Source organism: Sarcophilus harrisii, chromosome 1, assembly GCF_902635505.1.
Source record: "Sarcophilus harrisii chromosome 1, mSarHar1.11, whole genome shotgun sequence".
NCBI lineage: Eukaryota > Metazoa > Chordata > Mammalia > Dasyuromorphia > Dasyuridae > Sarcophilus > Sarcophilus harrisii.
The window spans coordinates 19,279,220-19,300,999 of NC_045426.1; the positions used below are offsets into that span (position 1 = coordinate 19,279,220).

At 51.9% G+C, this 21,780-nt stretch overlaps 2 protein-coding genes across 12 annotated transcripts in view; one reads left to right on the top strand and one right to left on the bottom strand.

Annotated features, from left to right (window-relative positions):
• The window catches only part of PXK (PX domain containing serine/threonine kinase like), a 100,419-nt gene that overhangs the window by 51,982 nt on the left and 26,657 nt on the right, over nt 1–21,780 (top strand). For 2 of the 11 annotated variants that reach the window (XM_031953301.1, XM_031953362.1), the window contains 5 exons: nt 40–117; nt 902–988; nt 1,741–1,810; nt 2,947–3,009; nt 12,606–12,916. In XM_031953301.1, the coding sequence (XP_031809161.1) occupies nt 40–117; nt 902–988; nt 1,741–1,810; nt 2,947–3,009; nt 12,606–12,799 (492 nt within the window). In that variant the 3' untranslated portion in view covers nt 12,800–12,916. Of the gene's footprint in view, nt 1–39; nt 118–901; nt 989–1,740; nt 1,811–2,946; nt 3,010–10,192; nt 10,226–12,605; nt 12,917–21,780 lie in introns of those variants that run through there. The other 9 variants (XM_031953308.1, XM_031953312.1, XM_031953336.1 and 6 more) reach the window with 8 other exon arrangements.
• Nucleotides 14,124–20,092, bottom strand: PDHB (pyruvate dehydrogenase E1 subunit beta). Its single transcript, XM_031953365.1, has 10 exons — nt 19,948–20,092; nt 19,812–19,865; nt 19,178–19,285; nt 19,030–19,092; nt 18,872–18,907; nt 18,495–18,780; nt 16,618–16,728; nt 15,981–16,072; nt 14,996–15,137; nt 14,124–14,654 (listed from the first exon to the last, which is right to left on the bottom strand). The coding sequence occupies exons 1-10, from the start codon at nt 19,993–19,995 to the stop codon at nt 14,509–14,511; spliced, it is 1,086 nt and encodes a 361-aa protein (XP_031809225.1). The 5' UTR covers nt 19,996–20,092; the 3' UTR covers nt 14,124–14,508.

A 21,780-nucleotide genomic window follows, 5' to 3' on the forward strand; every position in this document is an offset into this window, starting at 1 on the left:
CCTGATTGTCTATGTGGGTCTCTCTCCTTTTCTGTTCAGATCCCCACAAAGTTAAAAGAGGCACTGAAGGTCGCCAAAGAGTGCATAGAGAAGCGGCTCACTGAAGAGCAAAAACTGGTACGTGCTGTGCGCCTTTGTGGTTTTTCACTTATCCCCCCCCCCCTCCCTTCCTCCCTTAGGAAAGGTGCAGCCGGTGGGGGTGGTTAGAGCGTACAGAGCCATCTCCAGACCCACGCAAGGCTACAATGCACGCCCTTGAGGTGGAGGGGGGTGGGGGGTGGTAGGAGGGGGGTCGGTGGATACATGGATGAGTGGGGTATTTATTTAGCTTACTCTAATCTAGACACCTCTTTATGACCTGGGAACAGAAAAACCAAGTTCTAGCTTTGAGAGCCAGGCATTTGAATGGGAGAAAACAAGGGGGAGGCAGGGGATGGAGAGGTTTCCCCACTGAGGCAGGACTCCTAGTGTGGGAGGCGGAGAAGCCGAGGGTTGGCAGAGAAGGGAGATGGCTCTCCGGGCTCGGAAGAGCGGGCCTCCAGAGGGAGCCATCTCCAGGGAGGAAGGGGAGCTGCCCAGGGGTGGACCCACCCTTCTCCATGACTCTCTTAAGACTGTAAGTGCAGAGAGGAAGCCGGCCTCCATCAATAAATGATGTTTCCTTTTCTAAGGACTCCCAATACCAAGGAAAACCCAGACCTTGTCCTAGTCTCCCACCCCCAGGCCCTAGCACAGGGCCTGGCTCACATCCGGAGCTTAATAAATGCTCATGACTTGAGACGTTCTCCAGGGTCATAGGTTGGCTCTCACTGGGCAGGGGCATGCGTCTGGGGCTCAGAACCTGACCAATGACTCCCCCCATGTGGGAGGACCCTCATGCTCATGGTTGTTTTTTCTAAAGCTTCACCAGCATCGGAGATTGACAAGGGCCAAGTCCCACCACGGCTCTGAGGAAGAGAGGAGGAAACGGAAGATTTTAGCCCGGAAGGTGAGAGGGGTCTGGGTGGCGTGGCCGGTTGGACAGTGTGGGGAGGACAGTGAGGGCGACTTTCTGGGCAATTCTGTGTCAGAGGTGCCGCCCCTTCGATGCTCAAGTGATCTCCGAAGCATTGGGGTGCAGCTGTTACTTTTTACAAAATGCATGAAGTCCACTGGAAAATGGGCTGTCCTTCTGATGCCATTCCTCTTTCACCCTTTCAATTGTGTGTATGTGTGTATGTGTGTGTGTTTGTGTGACAGACTTAGAGAAACAAAGAGAGACACACATACAGAGATAGAGAGGGAGGAACACAGTGGGCACTCTGGCAAAGCCTGTGAACCTCACCTCAGAGTTGGTTTTAAGTACACAAAATACACAAGATTTGCATGTACAAATAATCAGGTTCAAAAAAAACACAGACTCCATGTTGGGAACCCCTGAATTACGTGATCTCTAATAACATAAGAATGCAAAAAATATTAGAATTTTACTTTGAAAAACAGTCTTTTTTATCTCTTCTCTCTTTGCTTCTGGTTTAAAAAAAAAATGCAGTTAATGCACTTGATCTTCCAAGATATTCTTACATTTTGGGCCTTCTGGTGCCAAGTAAGACTCCCAAGGCCAGAAGCCTGTTGGATTTTAGCCTTCTTGGATATGAGGCTGCAAGGACCGTGTTGATTTTAAAATCTACCTTTTTTTTTTTTTTTGCTCACTGGCTCATTCGTCCTCCTATTTTTTTTTTTTTTTTTTTTTTTTTTAAGAAATCCAAACGCTCGGCCTTTGAGAGCAGTGAGGAGCAGTCGGTCAAGTATAGCAACTCCAATAATTCAGGTAAGTTGTTCACCTGACCGCCAGGCTTGTGGGGTCTCGGGCCCAGTGGAGGCAGGAGTTCCCCGCCCAGCCAGGGTTTCTCAGCTCCCTCGTTTCTGAAGGAGGTGTACAGGAATGATGAACGATGTGAAGAGCCAAGTTAGCTTTTTCTCACCTGGCTGAGAAGTTCTGCAGTAACTAAACTGATCTGAAGTTATCAGTCCAAAATAAGCTCTGCCAAGACCTTTGTGGTCAGATGTAAGATGGGGCATAGCTGGGTTTGATGTGGAATCTGGGAAGAAAGGGGCTGGTCAGCCTGAGTCTTCCTCAGATGTGGAGAGAAGGTATAAAGTGCAGTAAATGAACAAGGAGAATCAAGAGCAGCCATTGTGAAAAGGAGAGCAGCTAAAAGGTGGGCACGCAGCCAGAGGCAAGGGCCTGGGGGACCTGCAGGCTGCATAGTTATCACCTGAGTAACCGAGGATTTACTGTGACAAGTGCCAGGAAAAAGCACCTCTCTGCTAAACACATGGCTCTGGGGAAGAATACAGTTATTTTGTGCAGCTGCATTCTGATGAGGTGCCATGTTTGTGGTGGGCATGGCCTCAGGAATGACCTTTGGTACAGGAAGAAATGGGGCCCTCAGTTGCACATTCTGAAACTTGCCCCAAATTGGATAGATGGATAGATGGGTGGACAGATGGACAGAGGAATGAAAGAATGGAAGAAAAATCATTTATTAAGCACTTCCTTATGTGCTGCCCACAATACTAAGTGTTGAATGTACTGATCTAAAAGCAAGTCCCTGACCTCAAGGAGCTTGCATCCTACTAGGCAAAGAGACAAGGAGTTAGCCTTGGGATGATGGCAGGAATCAGTAATGGTGAGTGGGGCTCCAGGGCAGCAGCATGACTCACACAGCCAGAAATAATGGCACAGTCGCTTCAGTTGTAGTACTGGATTTTACAATAGGCCAGACCCAAGAAACAGAGAAAAGCAGGGGGCCCTGAAGTCCAGCAATAAGTGGGTTTTCTCTGAATATTCTGAGTTTTGTCACCACTAAGCAGAGAGGTTAGAATCCCCACTCCTGCTCTTGGCTAATGCTGAATTCGCCTCATTCTCCATTAGTTAATATGAGACTCTTTCTTTTGTCTTAGCAGGATCTGGGGCAAGTTCCCCGCTGACATCCCCATCGTCTCCAACGCCGCCCTCGACAGCAGGTGAGTTGGGTTGTCAAAAGTAATTTTAACTACTCATTTACAAGCAACAGAAGAGCTGCTCAGTTGAAAATTGTGTTTTTCTGCAAGTTTTTGCATCCTTAGAGAAGGAAGTGTCTGAGCAAGAGAACACTGATTTGGGGAGCAGATGGCTTGATTCCTCAGTATTTAAATATGCACGTGGTTCTCCTTGGAAGTTGCCTTGTAAATAAGGTTCAAATTTGCAAGGAAAAGTTTGTCTTTCATGTCAGTAGGCATTATGAGCCTGGCTGGCCCAGTTATTTCCCTTTTGTGCATAATGGAGACGTGGTGGTGCTGTGAATGTTCAGGGACATTCTGCGGACCTCCTCTCATTGCCTTGAAGGTGCGTTCCATTGCAGAACCTGAGGTACCATCTATGTCTGCACATGTTCTCTGTCTCATAGTTGTTATGCAAGGACTTGATCCTCCAAGTGCCACTTCCAGACAGGTGCCACCATTTTTTATTCCTACAGGCAGAGTTTACTACCAGTGTTTAAACATCTAACTGTTCCCAGCTGCTCAAGTGCTTATTGCTCGTATTTAGTTTGGGAAATTTTCCATTTGGAGGGTTTCCAGCTCATCTCCTGGCCCCTGGATTTACACTAACAAACTGATCTGGTGGTTTTTCAGTTTTCAGCCAGTGTAGTCTTGACACTGGCTCCCTCTTCTCTAGGGTTTCATTATGTCGGCTCTTCAGTTCCAATTTCTCGATCCTTCTGCAAAGTTGCAGGCTTGCTTTTGCCCTGCTGATATGTTCTCATGCCCAGAACCTACTGAGCAAGCCTTCGTTAAGTGTCTGTCATGTGCTAGGCACCGTGCCAGTCAAAGATACCAGTGCAAAGAACAGGGATGGTCCCGCCCTCAAGGAGCCTGCAGTCTACCTGGGCGAGAGCTGCCCAGGAGCTTTCTCCTTCAAGGAGGTTTTGGAGTTTGTAGGCCGGTCTTCCGGTCAGATGAGGGATCTTGTAGGATGATGAGGGCTTCTGATGCTGTGAGAGATTGATGGTATCTATCTCCCCCTGTCCCACCCCACCCCAGTAAGATCATGTGATTATACCAAGGACTTTGTGTGGCAAAGGGGAGGGCCGTTGGGCTTTTAGAGCCGGAATGAACCTTTATGGTGCATGTGCCTCCCCCACAGGTTGCATTTCTTGAGGGATGGCCACCCCAGGTCCCAGATACACTGGGTCTGCCCCCTAAAATTGAGGCTCCCAAGCCTTCACCCCAGGGTTTAGCTTTAATGGTCACTGAGACGCGAACTCCTAGCGAGGCAGGCACAAGCTGGGGCATGACAAGCAAAGGCCTTCCCCGTCCGGGAGGGCCCTTCCGCTCCACCCTGTGGGCTGATGGCTCCACTCAGCAGCTGAGGTCTGGACGACCAGCATGCTCCCTTTGGCCCCACGGAGCCGCTGGTCGGCCCTGACCGGGCAGGGAGTTAAGTCTGCTGATCCCCTTGGACCCAGCTTCTTCCTCGGGAGCCCAGGGCTGACCCACACCCACAGGGCCCGGTCAGTCTGGGCTGGCCAAGGGCATGGGGGAGCACCCCTCCTCCACAGAGGGGTAATGAAGTGCATGCACTTTTCTCCGCCTGTCTCTCTTACCTGCCCATTTCTAGAAGCTCCTGAATGTGGCTGCCTCAGGCAGGGAGCCCCTGGCCCCTTCCCCCCTCCTCTAATGCCGTAGTACCCTGTCCTAGATGCCCCTCCCCCCCAGGTGGGGTCCTGTCCCCACCCCCTTTGTGCTCTTTGGGTGGGAACCAACATTTTGAGCCAGGAGGGACCCAGAAGCCCCTGAGACTCCCCTCCCCCCACTTAGCAGAGAGAGATGCAGAGGTTGCCGCCCTCCCTCCTCTTTCCGACTCCCTCCCGAGTGCCTGCCCTGCTCCCTGGCCCACACCGTGCCACTGCACACCTCCCACCGGGGGGGTGGGGGGAGGCTGCAGGGAGGCTGGGAGCCGGGCCGCAGAGTGCGTGGGTGGCGGGGTGGGGGCGCCTGGAGAGGTGTGGGCCTGGGGGAAGCGTGTGAGGGCGGCGGGTGAGGCTGACAGGTCAGATGACCCGGGTCACCCAGCCCGGACATGGCCCAGGCTGGATTAGAACTCATTGCGTCGCTCCTCGATGACTGCCCCTTGGCGGGCCTCTTCGGCAATGCCGATGGATGGATGTTGAATCCCCAGGAGCCGCAGAGCTTAGCAGGTGAAAGGGGGAAGCAGGAGGGAGTGTCTGGGGATCCCCACAAACAGTGGGGGTGGCAGAAGAGCCAGCAGAGGAGACAGATGGAGCGGCCAGATTTGGGGGGGGGGGGGGGGGGAAGCAGCAAGTTAGAGGCTGCAGAGAGGAAGGTTGCGAGGTGCTGCCGAGAAATGCTGGAAGATGCCCAGAGATTCCAGGAGACGCTGCCAAGAGATGCTACGATATCCCAGGAGATGCGGGGAGATGCTGAGAGATGCTAAGAGATACCGGGAGATAGAAGAGATGGCAGGAGTTGCTGCTGAGAGATGCTACGATATCCCAGGAGATGCTGCTAAGAGTTGCTAAGTGTTGCCCAGAGATGCTAGAAGATGTTAAAAGACTCCAGGAGATGCTGCTGAGAGATGCCAGATGATGCTAAGAAGTGCTGGGAAATCCCAGGAGATACTGAGAGATGCAGGGAGATGCTGAGAAACACTAAGAGATGCTGAGCTCTGCGGCTTGGGTGTGATGATAAGATCAGACACAGGGTTGCAGAGCCCCAACAGGAACTATAGGGAGACAGTGGCCAGGCTGGTGGGAGAGGCAGGAAGGGAGGGCTCCCCAAAGTCTGAGGATAGAAGAGAAGGTTGGGAAGGCATGAGGAGATGGGTAGCAGACTTGCCTTTCTACTAGGTCTCTTTTCTCCCCTGAGCTCCAAGCTAGCACCTGACCCCTGTTCTTCTGAGCCCCGTAATTCAGGATTGTAGACAACCTGGGCAAAAGCTCCTTTTTCCATCTCCTACTTCCTAGACTCTCATCCTGTACAGCTCAGCCTGACCTTAGCCACAGTGGCCAGGGACCCTCAGAACCTCCCAGCAGCCATCAACCTTGATGAAAGGAGGCCCATCACCTGCCTGTGGTAGCCTGCTGAGTGCTGCCTGCAGGCCCGTGGTTCTCGTCACTACATGGGCCTTGGTGTCCTTCTCTATGAAATGTCCAGATGGCCACTGGAGGCCCTTCAAGTTCTCGGACATCTGTATCCTCCTTGAAGGGAGTTGTCCTGCCCTTGTAGAACCTTCATTGTCATGGTGGCAAGCTTCTTCTTACCCCTGAATAGTGGGAGCTACTGCCCAGTGCCTGCTGGGCCTTTCCCTTCCTTCCTCCCTCCTTCCCGAGATACCTCGGTATTAATGGGCTAGATCTCTTCCTTAAAAGTCACGCTCTAAACCCAAATCATTCCGCCTTTCATTGAGTGGCCAACCACAGTTCCAACCCTGATAGTTCTGAGTGAGAAATAATAGCGATTGTTTCTGTCTCAGCCAGAAACTCTAGGGCTCTTCCCCTCCCAGACGGATTATTGTTTTGACCAGGTAGAAACCATTTTCGGCCTCATTTCTTACTTAGCCTTAATCACCGAATGACTGAATGCCTCAGACAAATTGAGACCTGCCATAGACCTTGTTTTTAAAAGTCCAAGGTTTCTCATTGCAGGTGTCTGGCCATTGGGCCCAGATGGCTTGGGAGAGAGTAAGGGCGGTGACCTTGCCCAGCCCTCACTCTGGGCCATCTGGCTTGCCAGTCACAAGCACCACCTCCCTGAGGTCATGGGCCTCTTCTAGAACAAAGGACAAATGACAATAGCAGTAGGCTTGCTTTTACATTAGGCCTCTATTAAGCTGAGCTCTCTCACCCTGACCTATGGCTCCGACCTTCTGGGACTGAATGGAGCAAATCCGATCAACCTTGTCTCCACCTGGTGGCCCTTCATCTATCCAAAGGCCTCCCCCTCCCCTCTGAAACTCTTCTCCAGTTCCTTAAATCAGTTCTTGTATGTCTGTCGCGTGACATCAGAGGAGAATTTTAGGGAGGTTAATTATATTGTTCAGATAAACATTAACTTAAGAGATTGATCTATAATGTAACTAGCAAGTTTTTTTTTTTTTTAAAGGACTGTCAGTTATATCATTAGGGAAAACTGAATTTATACCCCCCCCAAATGGATATCACATAATTGTGAGAAAATATGCACATATGCCAGAATGTTTTTGGAACCAAAGACATTATCACTAAAAATAATACCATGAATTAAGGATTTAAGACCACAAAGAAATCAGTAAGCTATCCAACAATTATGCTATGGACAAAATATTTTGAGAAATAATAATATTTAAAAGATAATAGTAGCGCTAAAATGATTTCCTCAAATCCATGACATTGTCCAATATCCAGAAGTAATTCTCAGGACTTATGCCTACTTTTATTCCAAGTAAATTGAGCCAGAAAAGATTTGCATCTATGGAAATACATGCAGTAATAAACACGTATTCTGTTTTTTCTTTGGAATGAAATGCAGATTTCCTATTAAGGGAAATTTTTCCTTCTCTCCATCCTCCATCCACTGATGTAATTGGTCTTATTAGAGCATGGGGTTGACCTATACACTCTTTTGCTTGAGACACTAAATTGGCTCCTTCTTGCCCCAGGGATCCTTTTGTCCTCTCCATGGCTACTCTTTGGTCCCTGTGGCTATGGACTCCTGCTGTTTCTCCACCTGTGGCTGTTATTTTCTTTTATGCACTCCATGTTCTGGACAAACTTGCTGCTTCTGATCTCTGGCCCAGGCTTGAAATGCTCTCTCTTCTTCCCTCCACCGTGTAGCAGTTCTAGCTTCCCTCAGATCTAGAGTTCCCCTTCCTCATAAGGGCCTGCATTTGTAGAGCAGAGGGGCTGCAAACCTCTTCTCACGGACTTTCTCAGCGGAGAGAGGAAACTGAGGCAGACAGGTTAAATGGCTTGCCTGGGATACTACCCCTAGCCAGTGTCTGAGAAGGGATTTGAATTCAGGCTCCACCTGGCTGCCACAAAGACTCGAATCCTCCCCAGGGAAATGCCCGCATGCATTTGGTTTTTACTGTCAGCTTCTTAATTAAGGGCAGGGCCTGGGGTCCTCTGTCTTGGAGACTCCAGCTCCTACCAGAGCACGAGGTAATTAAAAATGTTCCAGACTCCTCGCTGGCTGCTGCCCTGGGTTCTGCGAAGACCATGCCTGTTTCTTAACTGGTGATCCAGCAGGGAGCCTGATGAGCAAGAAAGGAGGATACTGAATAACCGTGGGCCCTGAGAAGTCCCTGTAGTAGAAGTTCCTCTCAAAAAGGGATTATTGAGTCAAAGAATGTGAGAATTCGAAGTAGCTCTCAGGGATATAATAATGACAATCACAGTAATAACTGGCATTTACAGAGTGCTTGGAGGCTTGCCAAGGCTTCTGTGTTTAATCCTCACAACCACCTTGACAGGTAGGGATTACTCTTAGCACATTTTACAGATGGGGAAAACAAGGCAGAACTGAAGGCCTTGCTCATGGCTCACAGCTTGTCAGCGTGCTCCTAATTGAATCCCACTGCTTGACCAAAAAATAACTTCTACCACAACCCAAACCAGGAGTCTTTACCACTTCCTAGGGCTGTCCCTTCCACCTGGGGGGACTGGGTGGGTATCATGGAGCTTGAGCCTGGCCTTTGCCCCTTTATCCATTGCTGCCGTCAATCAACATGTGCTATGTTCACTTCTTTTTTTTCTGTTTTTTTGACTTTTCCTTTTTGTTCTGATTTTTCTCTCCCAATATGATTCATAAAGCAATGTGTATGAAAAAAAATAATTTTTTTAAAAAGAATAAGAATTGACACAAATGGAAAAATCTGCCAGTAGAATCCCAAAGTCAGTGATCCCATAAGAACCAGGATGGAGAAGGCAAAGGACAAATAACGATCCTGATTGTAGCCATAGTGCTTTCTGGTTTATATAATCCCATTTGTCTGGTGCTGTGAGGTCAGCTAATGTGGGATAAATACTGTCATCATGTGCCCGGCCCAGGGTCTTACAGCCCTGTGCACACACCTCTGAGTCACCCTGGCCCAGTGGTCTCCTTGCACCTCAGTGTGTTCCTAGGACCAAAGCCATGACCAGTGTTCTCATTCTCCCTTTGCACTTGAGGAAATGAGTTTCCTTGCTATCGGAGAGTATCTCGGGGTCCTCAGGGAGCTCCTTGTCCAAGGGGTTCCTGTATTTTGTTTCTTGGACCTTTCCTAGACTCTTGGTTTTAGATGCATAAAATACGCAGGATCACAAAGGAAATTAAATGCTTTGGAATAGAGCTTTCCAATTATTTTAAAACTCTTGATCTAACAGCATACTCATTTTACAAATGAGAAAGCTGAGCCTTTGAAAGGTAGAGTGATTTAATCTCATACTGTGTAGCAGGAGTGACAGGACCCTGTGGCCCATAGGCTGTTTGGACACAGTTGTGTTGGTTCCCTTCCTTGGGCACTCTCCCCATGGTTTTTTCCTCTTCTATGCAAAGTCATGAATTTAATTCGCTTGAGGACAAGATGAGTCAGCTTTAAGGAAGCTGTGGAGCCTTGAGTTCAAAACAAGAACAAAGCCCAGTATTCCTCCTCTTGTTTAATGAATGCATAGGAACTGCACTGTAATAGCTTAATCCCTCCTAAATTTTTCATGTCAAGTTTTCATGTCAGAGTCTTGTAGTCCAATATAAGAAAAAACCACACAACCAAGCTGGTTTTTCGGGGTTCTGGGTTTTCTTGGTAGAATTTTATTTACTGAAGAAAGTCATTTAACCAAACAATCAGCTCTCCAGCTGAGACAGGATATTTTGGTAGAGTGAATCTTCTTGTTCTTAACGAACAGATATAAGATTTTGCCAGTTCAAAAAGAGAGAATGCCCTGGGGGAGGGATGATTTATTGATTTATTAGTGATATTCCCAAATCTTTTAGATTCACCACTTAAATGTTTGCTTACCAAGGAATGATTTTATTGGACTTTGTCCTGGTTTGGGGGCGGGGGGGGGGGCGTCACCTAAGGGTCCCTCAGTCTCCTCTTGCTGCCTCTGACTGTTTGATTGAATGACACTAACATCTGAATAATAACTTGTGTCCCCTCTTCTCTCTTTTTCTTTCTCTTTGCTGTTTTCAGTAGAGCATGCGCCATTTTGAAGGTGAATTTTCGGTAAAGTAAACTGATCATGATTTCTTGAACTTTAAAGATGCTCTGTTTCTGTGTGGGAATTGTAACTTTGTTTTCCTGAATTGCTTTAACACTGAGCAGCAGGAAAGGTGAATGAGAAAAGACACTTCCGTTGTCTGGAACAGTTTATTGAAATACAGCATCTTTAAAATAAAAAGAGGGACTTCATTTGTATTCGTCCCATCTTCATTACAGACCTTACAAAGTTTCCATTTTCACTCTGACTATAGCTTTAAAAGAAGTGGCTGAACCCAAACGTCAGTGGCCAATTGTCCAGCCAGTGAGTTACTGTGTTCTGTAGGGCCTCGGCTAAATAAATTATCCGATTCATGGGCCCCAGGGACCTGTCACCCCATTTCCTCAGACAGCCTCACAACTACTGAGACAACTTGTCTTATTGGAAAAGCTGTCCTAGGTGAGGGAGTCCTGTCAGTGAAGCGGTTTTTGGCATTTCCCAGATTTTTTGTGAGCAGTCAGTCCTCCTTCTCGGGCCTCTGCCCTGCTGCTCCGGGCTGCTCTGGTTCCTCTCAGAGCTCTCCTCAAAGACGGCTCTCGGAAGAGATGGGCAGCAGGGGCCCAAGCCGGGGGAGGGACGAGCAGGCCCCCAAGCTGTTCTATAAGAGGTCTGGCCCCCGCTTCCAGGTTCTGCTTCTGGTGATATGAGACTCTCTGCAGCCCCCCCTTCTTGTGAGACAGAATGGGCCCTTGATTCCAGGCAAAATCCTGGCGTGGGGGGGGGGGGGCACCTGGCTGCTCTAGTCCTTGGTGAAAATGGAGAGTTGTCGGTCATGCTTTTCCATCATCCATTCCTTCATATTCCTGCTGGATCGCCCGACGGCCTTTTAATACTTGGGCTTAAGCTGGAAGCCTCCATTAGTACTTTAAAAACTGGACGCCCGCCCTACGGAGCCGTCCTAAAGCCAATCGGGAGCAGGAGGGGGCCATGGGGAGACTTCCTGGGGGGGGGGGGGCGCAGTGTGTGTAAGTGGGGCCAGAGGGCACGCCTGGTGCTGGGGATGACCCTGAGGCCAGAGTGATGCCCCGGCGGGGATCCTGGCAGGGGACGGCTTCCATTTTTACAATTCACCGATCCATCTTGTTGCACCACTCTTGGACTCTGTCCCTCTGTAACTTCCTACCAGTGTCTGTCGTACCTGACAAAGCGGCTTCCCCACCATCAGTCGGTGGGGGGCGGGCCCTGGAGGCGGGGGAGGGGAGGGGGCCTGAACTCAAGCACCGCCTCAGATGCTGGGCGGTCCCTAGCTGTGGGCCCCTGGGCAGGGGCACCGGAGCGATGGAGGCTCCCCAAGAACGGCGTCCTGGGGGCACCGAGTCCTGCCCAGGGCAGCCTGGGCTCCCGGCCCGGCAGCTTGCGGTCAGACTGGGTAGCAGGTGAGCCGCGCGGGGCTGCTCTGCCCCCGACAGCGGGGACGGAGAGGATACCTGCGGGACCCCTCCTCCTGCGGAGAGTCCCCATCAGGGATGCAGCCCCCTCTGCAGGAGTCGGAACTGGGGGCCCGGGGCTCGCTCGGGCCGGGCCTCCCACTACAGCGCCCAGATGGACGTGCTCTCCCGGCCCGGGGGCCTTTTCGTCGAAGGCCATCTGACATCTGGGAAGTTCCAGAAGTTGGGGGGCAGCCCTAGAGTGCGCACAGCGCCCCCTGCCGAGGCTAGAGACACCCCGTCCTCAAGAAGCTCGGGCCCGGGGAGGCCCCACAATGCAGAGTCCGGGCGGCCTCCGCAGGGGGCAGCTGGGATCTTAGGGGGCCAGAGGGGCCCAGATGTTGGGGGGTGAGGAGGGAAAGTTCCAGGCCCGGGGGTGTCCCAGAGAAGAGGGGGGGGAGGGCTTTCTTTAGCCCCTCCCCCCCTGCTGTGTTGTGGGTAAGCGCAGGTACGGAAACCCCTTCCGTCCCGGCTTGGGGGCGGGGCGAGGCTCACCGGGGTCACTGGCAGCCGACCCCCTCCCCCCCCCACGTGCTTGATGGCGGGTTTCCTGCCCCTGCCGGACTTTGTTGTGAGTGGGAATAGAGCCGCGGCCCCGGGCCCCAGATGCCTCTCACCCCCCACCGTTTGATGCCCGCGGCCAGGGAAGCCTGGGAGCCTCCCTCGGCTGGGCAGCCTTTGCCGCTCGGGGTCTGTCTGTGGCTTGTCCGGGGGTGTCCCTGTGTGACTCGGGGCCGGCAGCCCCCGTGCCAGGGAGGACGGCTCTGGGCCACCCTCCGAGTCTGGGAGAGTCACCCCGAAGGGCGCCGAGCTCGGGGGCGGGACAGGTCCCCCGGGCGGCCTCGGTCTCTCCCCACCCCCTTCCGGAGGCGCTGACGCGCCTGCGCAGACACTGACTGTCCCCTGCTTACCTCCTCAGGCGCGTCCTCGGTCCCGCCGCCACCCGCACCTCCGCCGCTTCCCCCCATGGATGCGCCCACACCGCCGCTCTTCCCGCCTCCGGCCGCGGACGGTTCCGGCCGAGGAGCCTTGCTCAGCTCCATTCAGAATTTCCACAAAGGGACTTTGAAGAAAGTGGAGACGTGTGACCACAGCGGGCCCCGGATCTGCTGAAGCCGAGCCCCGCCCGCCCGCCACGTCGGCGCCCCCCCCACGCTGCGGCGTCGAGGGGCCGAGGAGCCGGGAGGGCGGCATCGCAGCTCCCGCCCCGGTGGGGGGGGGGGGGGGGGGGTGGGCCAGGGGAGAGGGGAGGGCGTGCCTACTTGTGCCCCTCCCCTCCCCCCCGGCAGCAAGTGCACTTTGTGTCGTGGGCCGCCTTCCCTCCCCAGGCTCAGGCCGTTGGGCTTCCTCCCCGCCGCCTGCCCAAGAGCAGGCCCGGAAATGGCCGGGAAAGTGGGGGCCGTTTGCGGAGACTTCAGAGGGACACGCCCTGTAGGCCCCAAATTGCCACTTTCTAATGGGAAAGGGAGGAATGTTAACGGGGTTCATGGGATAGCTAGGGAGCGCTTCTAACGTTAATCAGCTGAAGGCCGGGGAAGGTTTCTCACGACACATTTAACATCGTTAAGAAACGACCATCTTGGAAAAAGTGAACATAGATACACCTTACATACTCTTAATATTGATTTGAAAAGATCCTTTATTTTATAATTTGCTTAAACCTTTAAACAAATTGCACTTTAAAGGATTATAGATAATCCATTTTCGAATTCAAGTATACGCCAGTGTTTGTTTCTATGCAGAGAGAATGTCATTGTGTATAGTTTCATGTAACCTGTGATGATATATATTCGGTTGTATTTTTTATTAAAAGAATAAACCATGCCAAGAGAACTTGTCTATTTCAAGGATTCTTGGAGACACCAGGGGAAGAGATTTGTACAGTATTTTTTTCTAAATTTTAGTTTTCCTTTTCATGTCTTCTTTTCTTGTCATTTATTAATAAAAGCTAACTCCTATGCAAGATCTTCCTTTTTCACATTTAAATATGGCTTCAATCTACATGCTTATTTTTAGGAATTTCGGGGAGGACAATTCTAGAAAATATTCAGCATTTTTACTATTCCTAACAATGGAAAATACTAACAAACAAACACTGCTTCTGACAAAATGAATTAGTTTGGAGTAGAGGAAGCATTTCAGAAATCGATTATCTCTCTGTTGGAGGAAATGGGATCTTCCATCCTTATCACAAGCCATCCCAAAAGGTGTGATCATTTGCCATTTCCCCACATAAATAGGATCCTAGCGTTTGCTGGGATTGCTGATGTGAAGTTTGGCCATGAGTAAGCAAGCAACTCAAGTGACCCTTTTAAGGAAATCACATGATCTTTGGTTGATTTCCACCCTGCGCTGCCCCCCCCAACAGACTTATTTCTATTTATCTCATCCTTCCTGTGCAGTAACTGGAGAAAGAATAATCACAAGACACCACCAATGACTGGAACCAGAAGCATTTATTCCTTATCAAAACAACCCAGCTGAGTGGGATGACCCCTCTGTACAGATAAATTAGCTGTCAGGAAGACCCCTGGCCAGTTCCTTCAGGGCCCCGATGCACTGTCCTGCTGGTAATGAATGGAGTCAGAAACATTCTTACTGATTGGTTTCCTTTGGAGCAGAAATGGCTTAACTGTAACAGACACAAAAGGGCAGGTGCTTTCACCCCAAGTATTAGGACATCTTCCCCCACACAGAATGGTACTCAGAGGCCTCGTGGCTCCAGATCAATGCAATCGTGCATGGGAACGACACCGTGACCCCAGCCTCGGAAGGGGTAATTACACACGAGAACTCCCAGGGACCTCAATGTCAAGCAGAGATTAGATATTGAGAGTTTTCTTGGCTGCAAAGATGATGTCTTTGACTTGCGGGATGCAGTTTTCCTCCAGGATCTTTGCATAAGGCATAGGAACATCAGCCCCTGTGACTCGGACAGCAGGAGCATCGAGGAAGTTAAAGGCGGGACCTGAAAGGGAAAGATGCATTAAGGCCTGACCACGTGAAGCGAATTGGGACTGACTCAACTTCCTGCAGTTCAAAGGTTACAGGACCAAGCTTCTGCCCAACTGGAAGCTTAAAACATCTGGCTCCTCTCCAATCCCTGTGTCTTAACTTTCCGAGAAGCATCTACACTCAGCAGTGATTAAATGTGTGCAGGGAAAGGACATGAGTGGAGCAAAGCTGCTGCCACCAACTGGGAGCACCCTGATGGTCCCTAGGCAGGAGAGACAACACCAAGGTTCCCTGGGCAGTAGTAAAGCCCCGCCCCAGCCAGGCCCTGCCCAGTGCCCGGGGTATCTGAAGTACCTTCCATGATCCTGGCACAGATCTCGGCTCCTACTCCAAATTGGGGCCAGCCTCCTTCGACCGTCACGAGGTGATTGGTCTTCATGACGCTAAATTCGATGGTCTCAATGTCCATTGGTCTAATGGTGCGCAGATTGATCACCTAAAACAAGAGATTTGCTGTCAGGCCGTCCAGAAGTGTTCGGATCACAAGCACGACGTCCTCGTTTGCATTCCTACCGAGGACCCTTCCTTACTTTATTATGAAAAGCTTGATTTGTTCACTGTACCTAAGCTACAAAAAGGCAGAGGCCAAACCAACTTTCCCTGACTTACAGTGTATAATATTCCAGTGACTACAAAGTTATTTTTTCCCCCCAACTCCTGTGGAAACAAGTGACCCAAAGGCTCAAAAGGCCAATCCTATGTTGTACGGATGGTTAGGATAAAGAAAGAAAAACATGCAGGGCAGGACAGGAGACTCCACAACGTGTGTGTTTGGTCCCCATTTGTGCCCATAGTTAACAAACCCTTTGGGCAGAACATTTAAGTTCCAGCAGATGGGGATGTTACTACTTGACAAAAAGATGGGATACCCCAACTTTCTGAAGCGATAAGTCCAAGTTTTTTTTCTTTGAAAAAAATCAAGGCCACGATGGTTCTACTTTAACATTTTAGGTAAATGTTCAAACAAGTTGTGGCAGCATGGATGGCATCAATGATTGAGAGGTCATTCCCGTGGGTAGGCTGCCCAAAAGGGGTCATAAGAGCACGCGTGGCCCTCCTCTCAGAGGTGGGGACTACAGGGAGGACGTGGGGACCCAATATTGGACAAGGTGGAAACTGATCACTTGTTAAAATATCCTTTTGCCCTCTTTTATTAAATTCTTTGTTACAAAAGATGGCGTGTTGGTATGGAAAAGTAGGGGAAGAGAGAACTGGAAATGATGGACATTAAAAAGACAGACAAACCCCCAACACTAGTATTAACGCAGTATTAACCTACCTCACATTCTATTCCCTCTTTAGACAGTATAGCAGCTGCTTCCATACAATGGCCAACAGGTCGTGAATGGGAAACCAATGTAATGTGGGTTCCTAAAATCAAGAGGCAACAGATAAGAATTAGGTTACTTAAACCTTGTCACCAAAAACTTTCAGCGATTTTTTTTTGTTTTATTTTAATATCTGAAACTAAAGACTAGTGCAATGTGTAATATACAGTTGCTTCCTGAAATCACATACACTGAAAAAGCTGAAGAGTTCAACAAATAAGTAATACACAATGCTTTAAATCATTGTTTCATTTGATCACAAAACCCAGGGCAAATGAGTGCTACTGTAATCCTCATTTTATTAGTTGAGGAAACTGAGGCATTGGTTAAGTAATTTGTTTAGGGTCACAAAGTTAAGAAGGGTCTGAACTCATCTTCCTGGGTAGCTGTCCAGGGCTCTCTCCACTGTTATCATGTAACTGCCTCAAATAAAAATACACCATGTTTGGGCTCTTAAAATCTCTTTACTGAAATTCAAAGAAATTACCCAAATAAATGATTGCTTGACCTCTCTTATTTACATGCAATTTTTATTCACGAGGGAAGGGGAAGGCAGGATTTGAGAGAGATTGTGTGGCAGTGTTTTACCTTCCCTTTCTATTTTAGCTTTTCCAATAGGAATCAGGAAATCTTTTGACTGAGCCTCCTCTGGAAATTCAAAAGGAACTCCATACATCAGTTCGTTTTCCAGGACCACAACTACAAAACAAAACAAACAAAAAAAAAAAAAAAAAAAAAAGATTAACTTTAGATAAGAATAACCTAGATCTCTTGCCCAAGTAAGGGGGCCTCCTCCTTACACCAGATGTTCTCCTGAACACCCCTCTATCCCATCCACCCCTTCCCAAAAGCAGAGTGCAGAGTAAAGGCATCCCATGTGGGGGACAAAAAGCTCTGGAGCCCAGTCGCAGAGCCCAATGAAAACGTGCCCGGAAATGTTTACTACCACACATAAAACGTGCAGCACAGAGAGTGTTAATTTGAAGTTTTCTTATCAGGCAGGTTTTGGGAGCTGAACCTGCTCACGGGATCACATTCTCTTGGTTTGGCTTCCTCAAGCTTGCAAAATTTCCTAGAAATTTCCAGTTTCCTGAAATCCACATTGGTCCTTTCTTAAAGCACAATAATAATCCTCTCCAATTTGTTCAACCATTGCCCAGAGGAGACCCACTCTGTCCATTTTTTGCATTTTTCTAAACTATCTTTTTGGAAGAGATGTTAATTATCTCTTTTACTTGGCTGTAATGATTTGTTTCTGGCAAATTATTTTAAAATAATAATGAAATTTTAAATTATTTTTACAAATTAAATTATAATTCTTCTTTAATCTGATTGGTTAAGAACTTTTCTAATCACAGATCTGAAAGATTCCCCCTCATTCTCTAATTTTTTTATACTATGCTGAGTGTGTCCATGCAGAGTGACATGTTACCATGCCCATAGTGAGAGGGTCTGGCTAAACTCACTGATTTCCCCTGATCCCCCATTTGTTCCATGTTCTCCCCACTCCTCACTGAGTTAATTATTTTTTACTTCGTTGATATCAATTTATCACATATTGTTTCTAGCGACCAGCCTCACACCACATGGGGGCAGTTTCAGCCAAGTATACAGTAGGTAGGTACAAATGCTGATCGAATTAGAACCTGCCAAGTATACAGTAGGTAGGTACAAATGCTGATCGAATTAGAACCTGCCAAGTATACAGTAGGTGGGTACAAATGCTGATCGGATTAGAACCTAACTGCCTGCCAGCTTTCTCAGTAGCTGCTGTAGGCATGAAACCAAATCCTTTCCTCTTCTCTGATTAGTGCCAGGGGCTTTCAGACTAGTTTTTAAAACAAGTACCAAGGAGTTTTAAGAACGACTGACTATTCATAGTGTATTTTAAAAACAAATCAGTGACATTAACTTCTAAAAAAGTTTTAAAAAGCTCGTCTTTTACAAGAAAACCTCAATTGTTAGAAGTTTTAAAAGACAACTAAGCTTAATAACAGCCTATTCACATTGTCTCGGCTAATCCCGCTCTTTAGTTTACTAAAATTAGGTTATTTAAATCTTGCCCAAAACTTCAGCGATTTTTTCTTTCTTTCTTTCTTTTTTTTAATATCTGAAACTGAAGACTAGTGCAAAGTGAAATATATTATGCTTCCTGAAAATGGAATGTTCCTGGGCTAAAAGTTCTTTCAAATCTAATCTCATCCATTGAAAAAAACTGAAGAGTTCAACAAATGTCAGAAATCCAGAAACACTATGGATTAATCTAAATCACAAGCTGGGGCAGGCACAAACAGGATATTCATATTGCAACAGGAAGAAATCAAGATAAATTAATTTTTCTCTTCCTATCAACTAAATGAAACCAGTTAAAAGTGCTCAGTTCCATCTGTAAAATGGGCAGGTTTGACTGTAATTTCCAAGGTTTTTCCCAACTAAAAGTGCCACAGAAATGAAAAAGCCCTCACCGGGATTGTCATCTCGAATCGCTGATTTGATGAGTCCTTTTGCATCCTCTGAACTCCAAGGACTGACCACCTTTAGTCCAGGGCAGTGTCCGTACCAAGCCGCGAAACACTGTGAATGCTGGGCAGCCACGCCGGCCGAAGCCCCGTTGGGCCCCCTGAAGACGATGGGCACGGGCTGAAGCCCGCCCGACATGTAGTAAGTCTTGGCAGCTGAATTGATAACCTGGTCAATGGCTTGCATTGAGAAATTGAAGGTCATGAATTCACAAATAGGCCTCAATCCAGCCTGTTAAACGAGGGAAAAAACCCAACATTACTAAGCGGGTTAATCAAAAAACTAGCGGCGCGGGCGAGTTTGAGGGAAGTGCATTACTTACCATCGCAGCCCCGACAGCAATCCCGGCAAAGCCCATCTGAAAAAGCAAAATCGCCGTCAGGGCCGGGGAGGGCCCGCGACCCCGGGCCCCGCTTCCCCCGGGCCCCGCTTCCCCCGGCCCGCTTCCCCCGGGCCCGCCCGCGGCCCTTCCGCCCTCACCTCCGATATGGGCGTGTCGATGATCCTCTTGTCCCCGTACTTCTTCCAAAGGCCTCGGCTGACCTGCGGTTAATGACAGACCGGACCCTCAGGAACGGGCGGAAGCGGCCCCCGCGGCCCCGCCAGGGCCCCCAGGCTCCCACCTCACCTTGTAGGCACCGTCATACTGAGCCACCTCTTCCCCGAGCAGGAAGACCTTCTCGTCCCGCTCCAGCTCCTCATCCATGGCCTGATTCAAGGCATCTCGGACTGTCACCTGTGGGACCGAGAGCCGCCGCGTCCAGGGAAGCCCCAGGGAGACAAGGGGGGGCCTCTTCCCAACGGGCGCAGCCCAAGACCCGGGCGGGATGGGGGAGGGGGCCTGGGGCAGGCCGGAAGCGGGGAACCCCCGGACCCTTCTAGGGGCTGCAGCGGGGGAGGGGCTTTTTTCTTAAATTTTCCTGGGCCCGGCAGCCCCGGGGGTGGGGGGGCCCTGGGAAAGCAGCATTTGCTGAGCCCCTGCTCCCCAGCTGCACCAGGCGGCCAGTGACAGCCCAGGCCGCCCCGCCAGCATGGGACAGGCCCGGAGGGAGGGGAGTGCCCGCCCCAGCCCGGGCCCCGGGGCGCCGGCCCTCAGGGGACTGTTACCCGGGCCTGCCAGGGCCCTGGGCGCCGCCCAGCCCCGCCCCTCGCGTCCGGCGGACACGAACACGGAGGCGCGGGTGGGAGTCCAGGGGCTCCGAACCGGCCGCGCAGGTGCGCCCCGGCCGCCCTCCCCCCGCCGCCCCTCCCCGTCCCGTTACCTGCAGCGCGGCGGGCGCCGAGCGGTGGAAGCGCCTCCTCAACAACCGGGACACCTGGCGGGGCAGGGAGAGAGAGAGAGGGTCAGCGGGGCGGAGGCGCCGGGGCCGGGCCGGGGGTCTCCGGGACCGCGCTTACCTGCTGGCCGCAGCCAGCCAGCCCGCTTCGCACCAGCCCCGCCGCCATCTTGCCCGTGTCCTCTACCGGTGAGGAGGATTGGCCCAATGACAACGGCTAGCCATAGTTAAGGGAGGGTCGGCCCCGCCCCGCCGCCTCGCCACCGCCCAATCGGAGGGCGCGGCGCGTGCGTGCTTCCCGCCCGCCCGCCCCGGGGGCGGGGCCCCGGTGCCGGAGTGAGGCCGGGATTGGCGCTCCGAGGCCTCTTCCTACCCACCGGAGGCGTCACCTGATTTCACCTAAAACCAACTTTATTGACAGCCGCGGAACTGACACGCACCGGCCACGCCGTGTCCTTTGTGCTCCGCTGCCCCGTCTGGCTCCAGCCCGGAGCTTTGCTTCTGGCGCCCGGGGAGCCCCCGCCCCGCGCGGCGCGCCGACGCGCCGGCCCTCACTTTTCCCATCCGGGGAACGGATCCCCTGCGGGCCCGCGGGGTCAGGCGTGTAAATGTCAGCCCTCCACGGGCGCGTTCACTTTCCTAACTTTCCAATGGCCCCAGTCCGCCGAGAGAGCGAGAAAAGCCTGTTCCGGGCCCCATTAACCAGGTTAAAAAAAACCCGAGCTTCGCGCGCTGACCGCGACGCCCCTGGGCAGGCCCTGGAACTGAGAGCGAGCATGCGCAGATCGGTTCCCATCATCTCTCACTCTTGCTGCTGTTGTGTCAAGTGCGCCCCTGGTTGTGCTCACCTCGGCAGTGGCGCCGGCCCTTCCCTAAGGAGCCCGGCACGTGTGAGAACTCAAGGCCATACAGAAGCTGGGGAAGTGCCTGAGACCGGGGGTCGCTGCGGGTAGGAGGAGCAAGCCGGCCCGGGCGGGCCCGTGCCGTCCCACGGCGGCTGGGCCCGCGCCCGTCCCACGGCTGGGCCCGCGCCGTCCCACGCCGTCCCACGGCGGCTAGGCCCTCTCCCGTCCCACGGCTGGGCCCGCGCCCGTCCCACGGCTGGGCCCAGGCCCGTCCCACGGCGGCTAGGCCCGCGCCCGTCCCACGGCGGCTGGGCCGCTCCCACGGCTGGGCCCGTGCCGTCCCCGCCGTCCACGGCGGCTAGGCCGCGCCCGTCCACGGCTGGGCCCGTGCCGTCCCGGCTGGGCCCGTGCCGTCCACGCCCGTCCCGGCGGCTAGGCCGCTCCGTCCCACGGCTGGGCCCGTGCCGTCACGGCTGGGCCCGGGGCCGTCCCACGGCTGGGCCCGCGCCCGTCCCACGGCTGGGCCCAGGCCCGTCCCACGGCGGCTAGGCCCGCGCCCGTCCCACGGCTGGGCCCGCGCCGTCCCACGGCTGGGCCCGGGGCCGTCCCATGGCTGGGCCCGCGCCCGTCCCACGGCTGGGCCCGCGCCCGTCCCACGGCTGGGCCCGCGCCCGTCCCGCAGCTGGGCCGCTCCCAGGTCTGACTGTGATTCCCTGCACGTTGGGCATCGGGGCAGGGGGCTCTGCGGCTGTGACCCTACCTTAAGCAGCCATTGGGCGGCGCGGATTAGTTGGGAGCGTTTCCTCAGTAGTCTCCTTCCACCCAGTTCTTCCCTCTGGGGGAAACGGGAGATGAATTCCCTGGAAATGCTCTCGCTGTGGTGTCCGCCCCTCCCTCTCCTTCTCTGTTCCGCCAGCCCTCTCCTGCCGCTGCACCTACAACTGGTCCCCAGCCCGTGGGCGGCCGGATTTCAGAGCGAGGGAGCCAGCCTGTGCCAGCCACTGCGGGAGGGATGGAGGAAGCTGTGAGTGAGGTAAATATGGGGGGCCCAGGCGCGGCCAAGCCTGGTCTCGAGGGGATCTTACTTCTTACAGCTTCCCTTTAACACC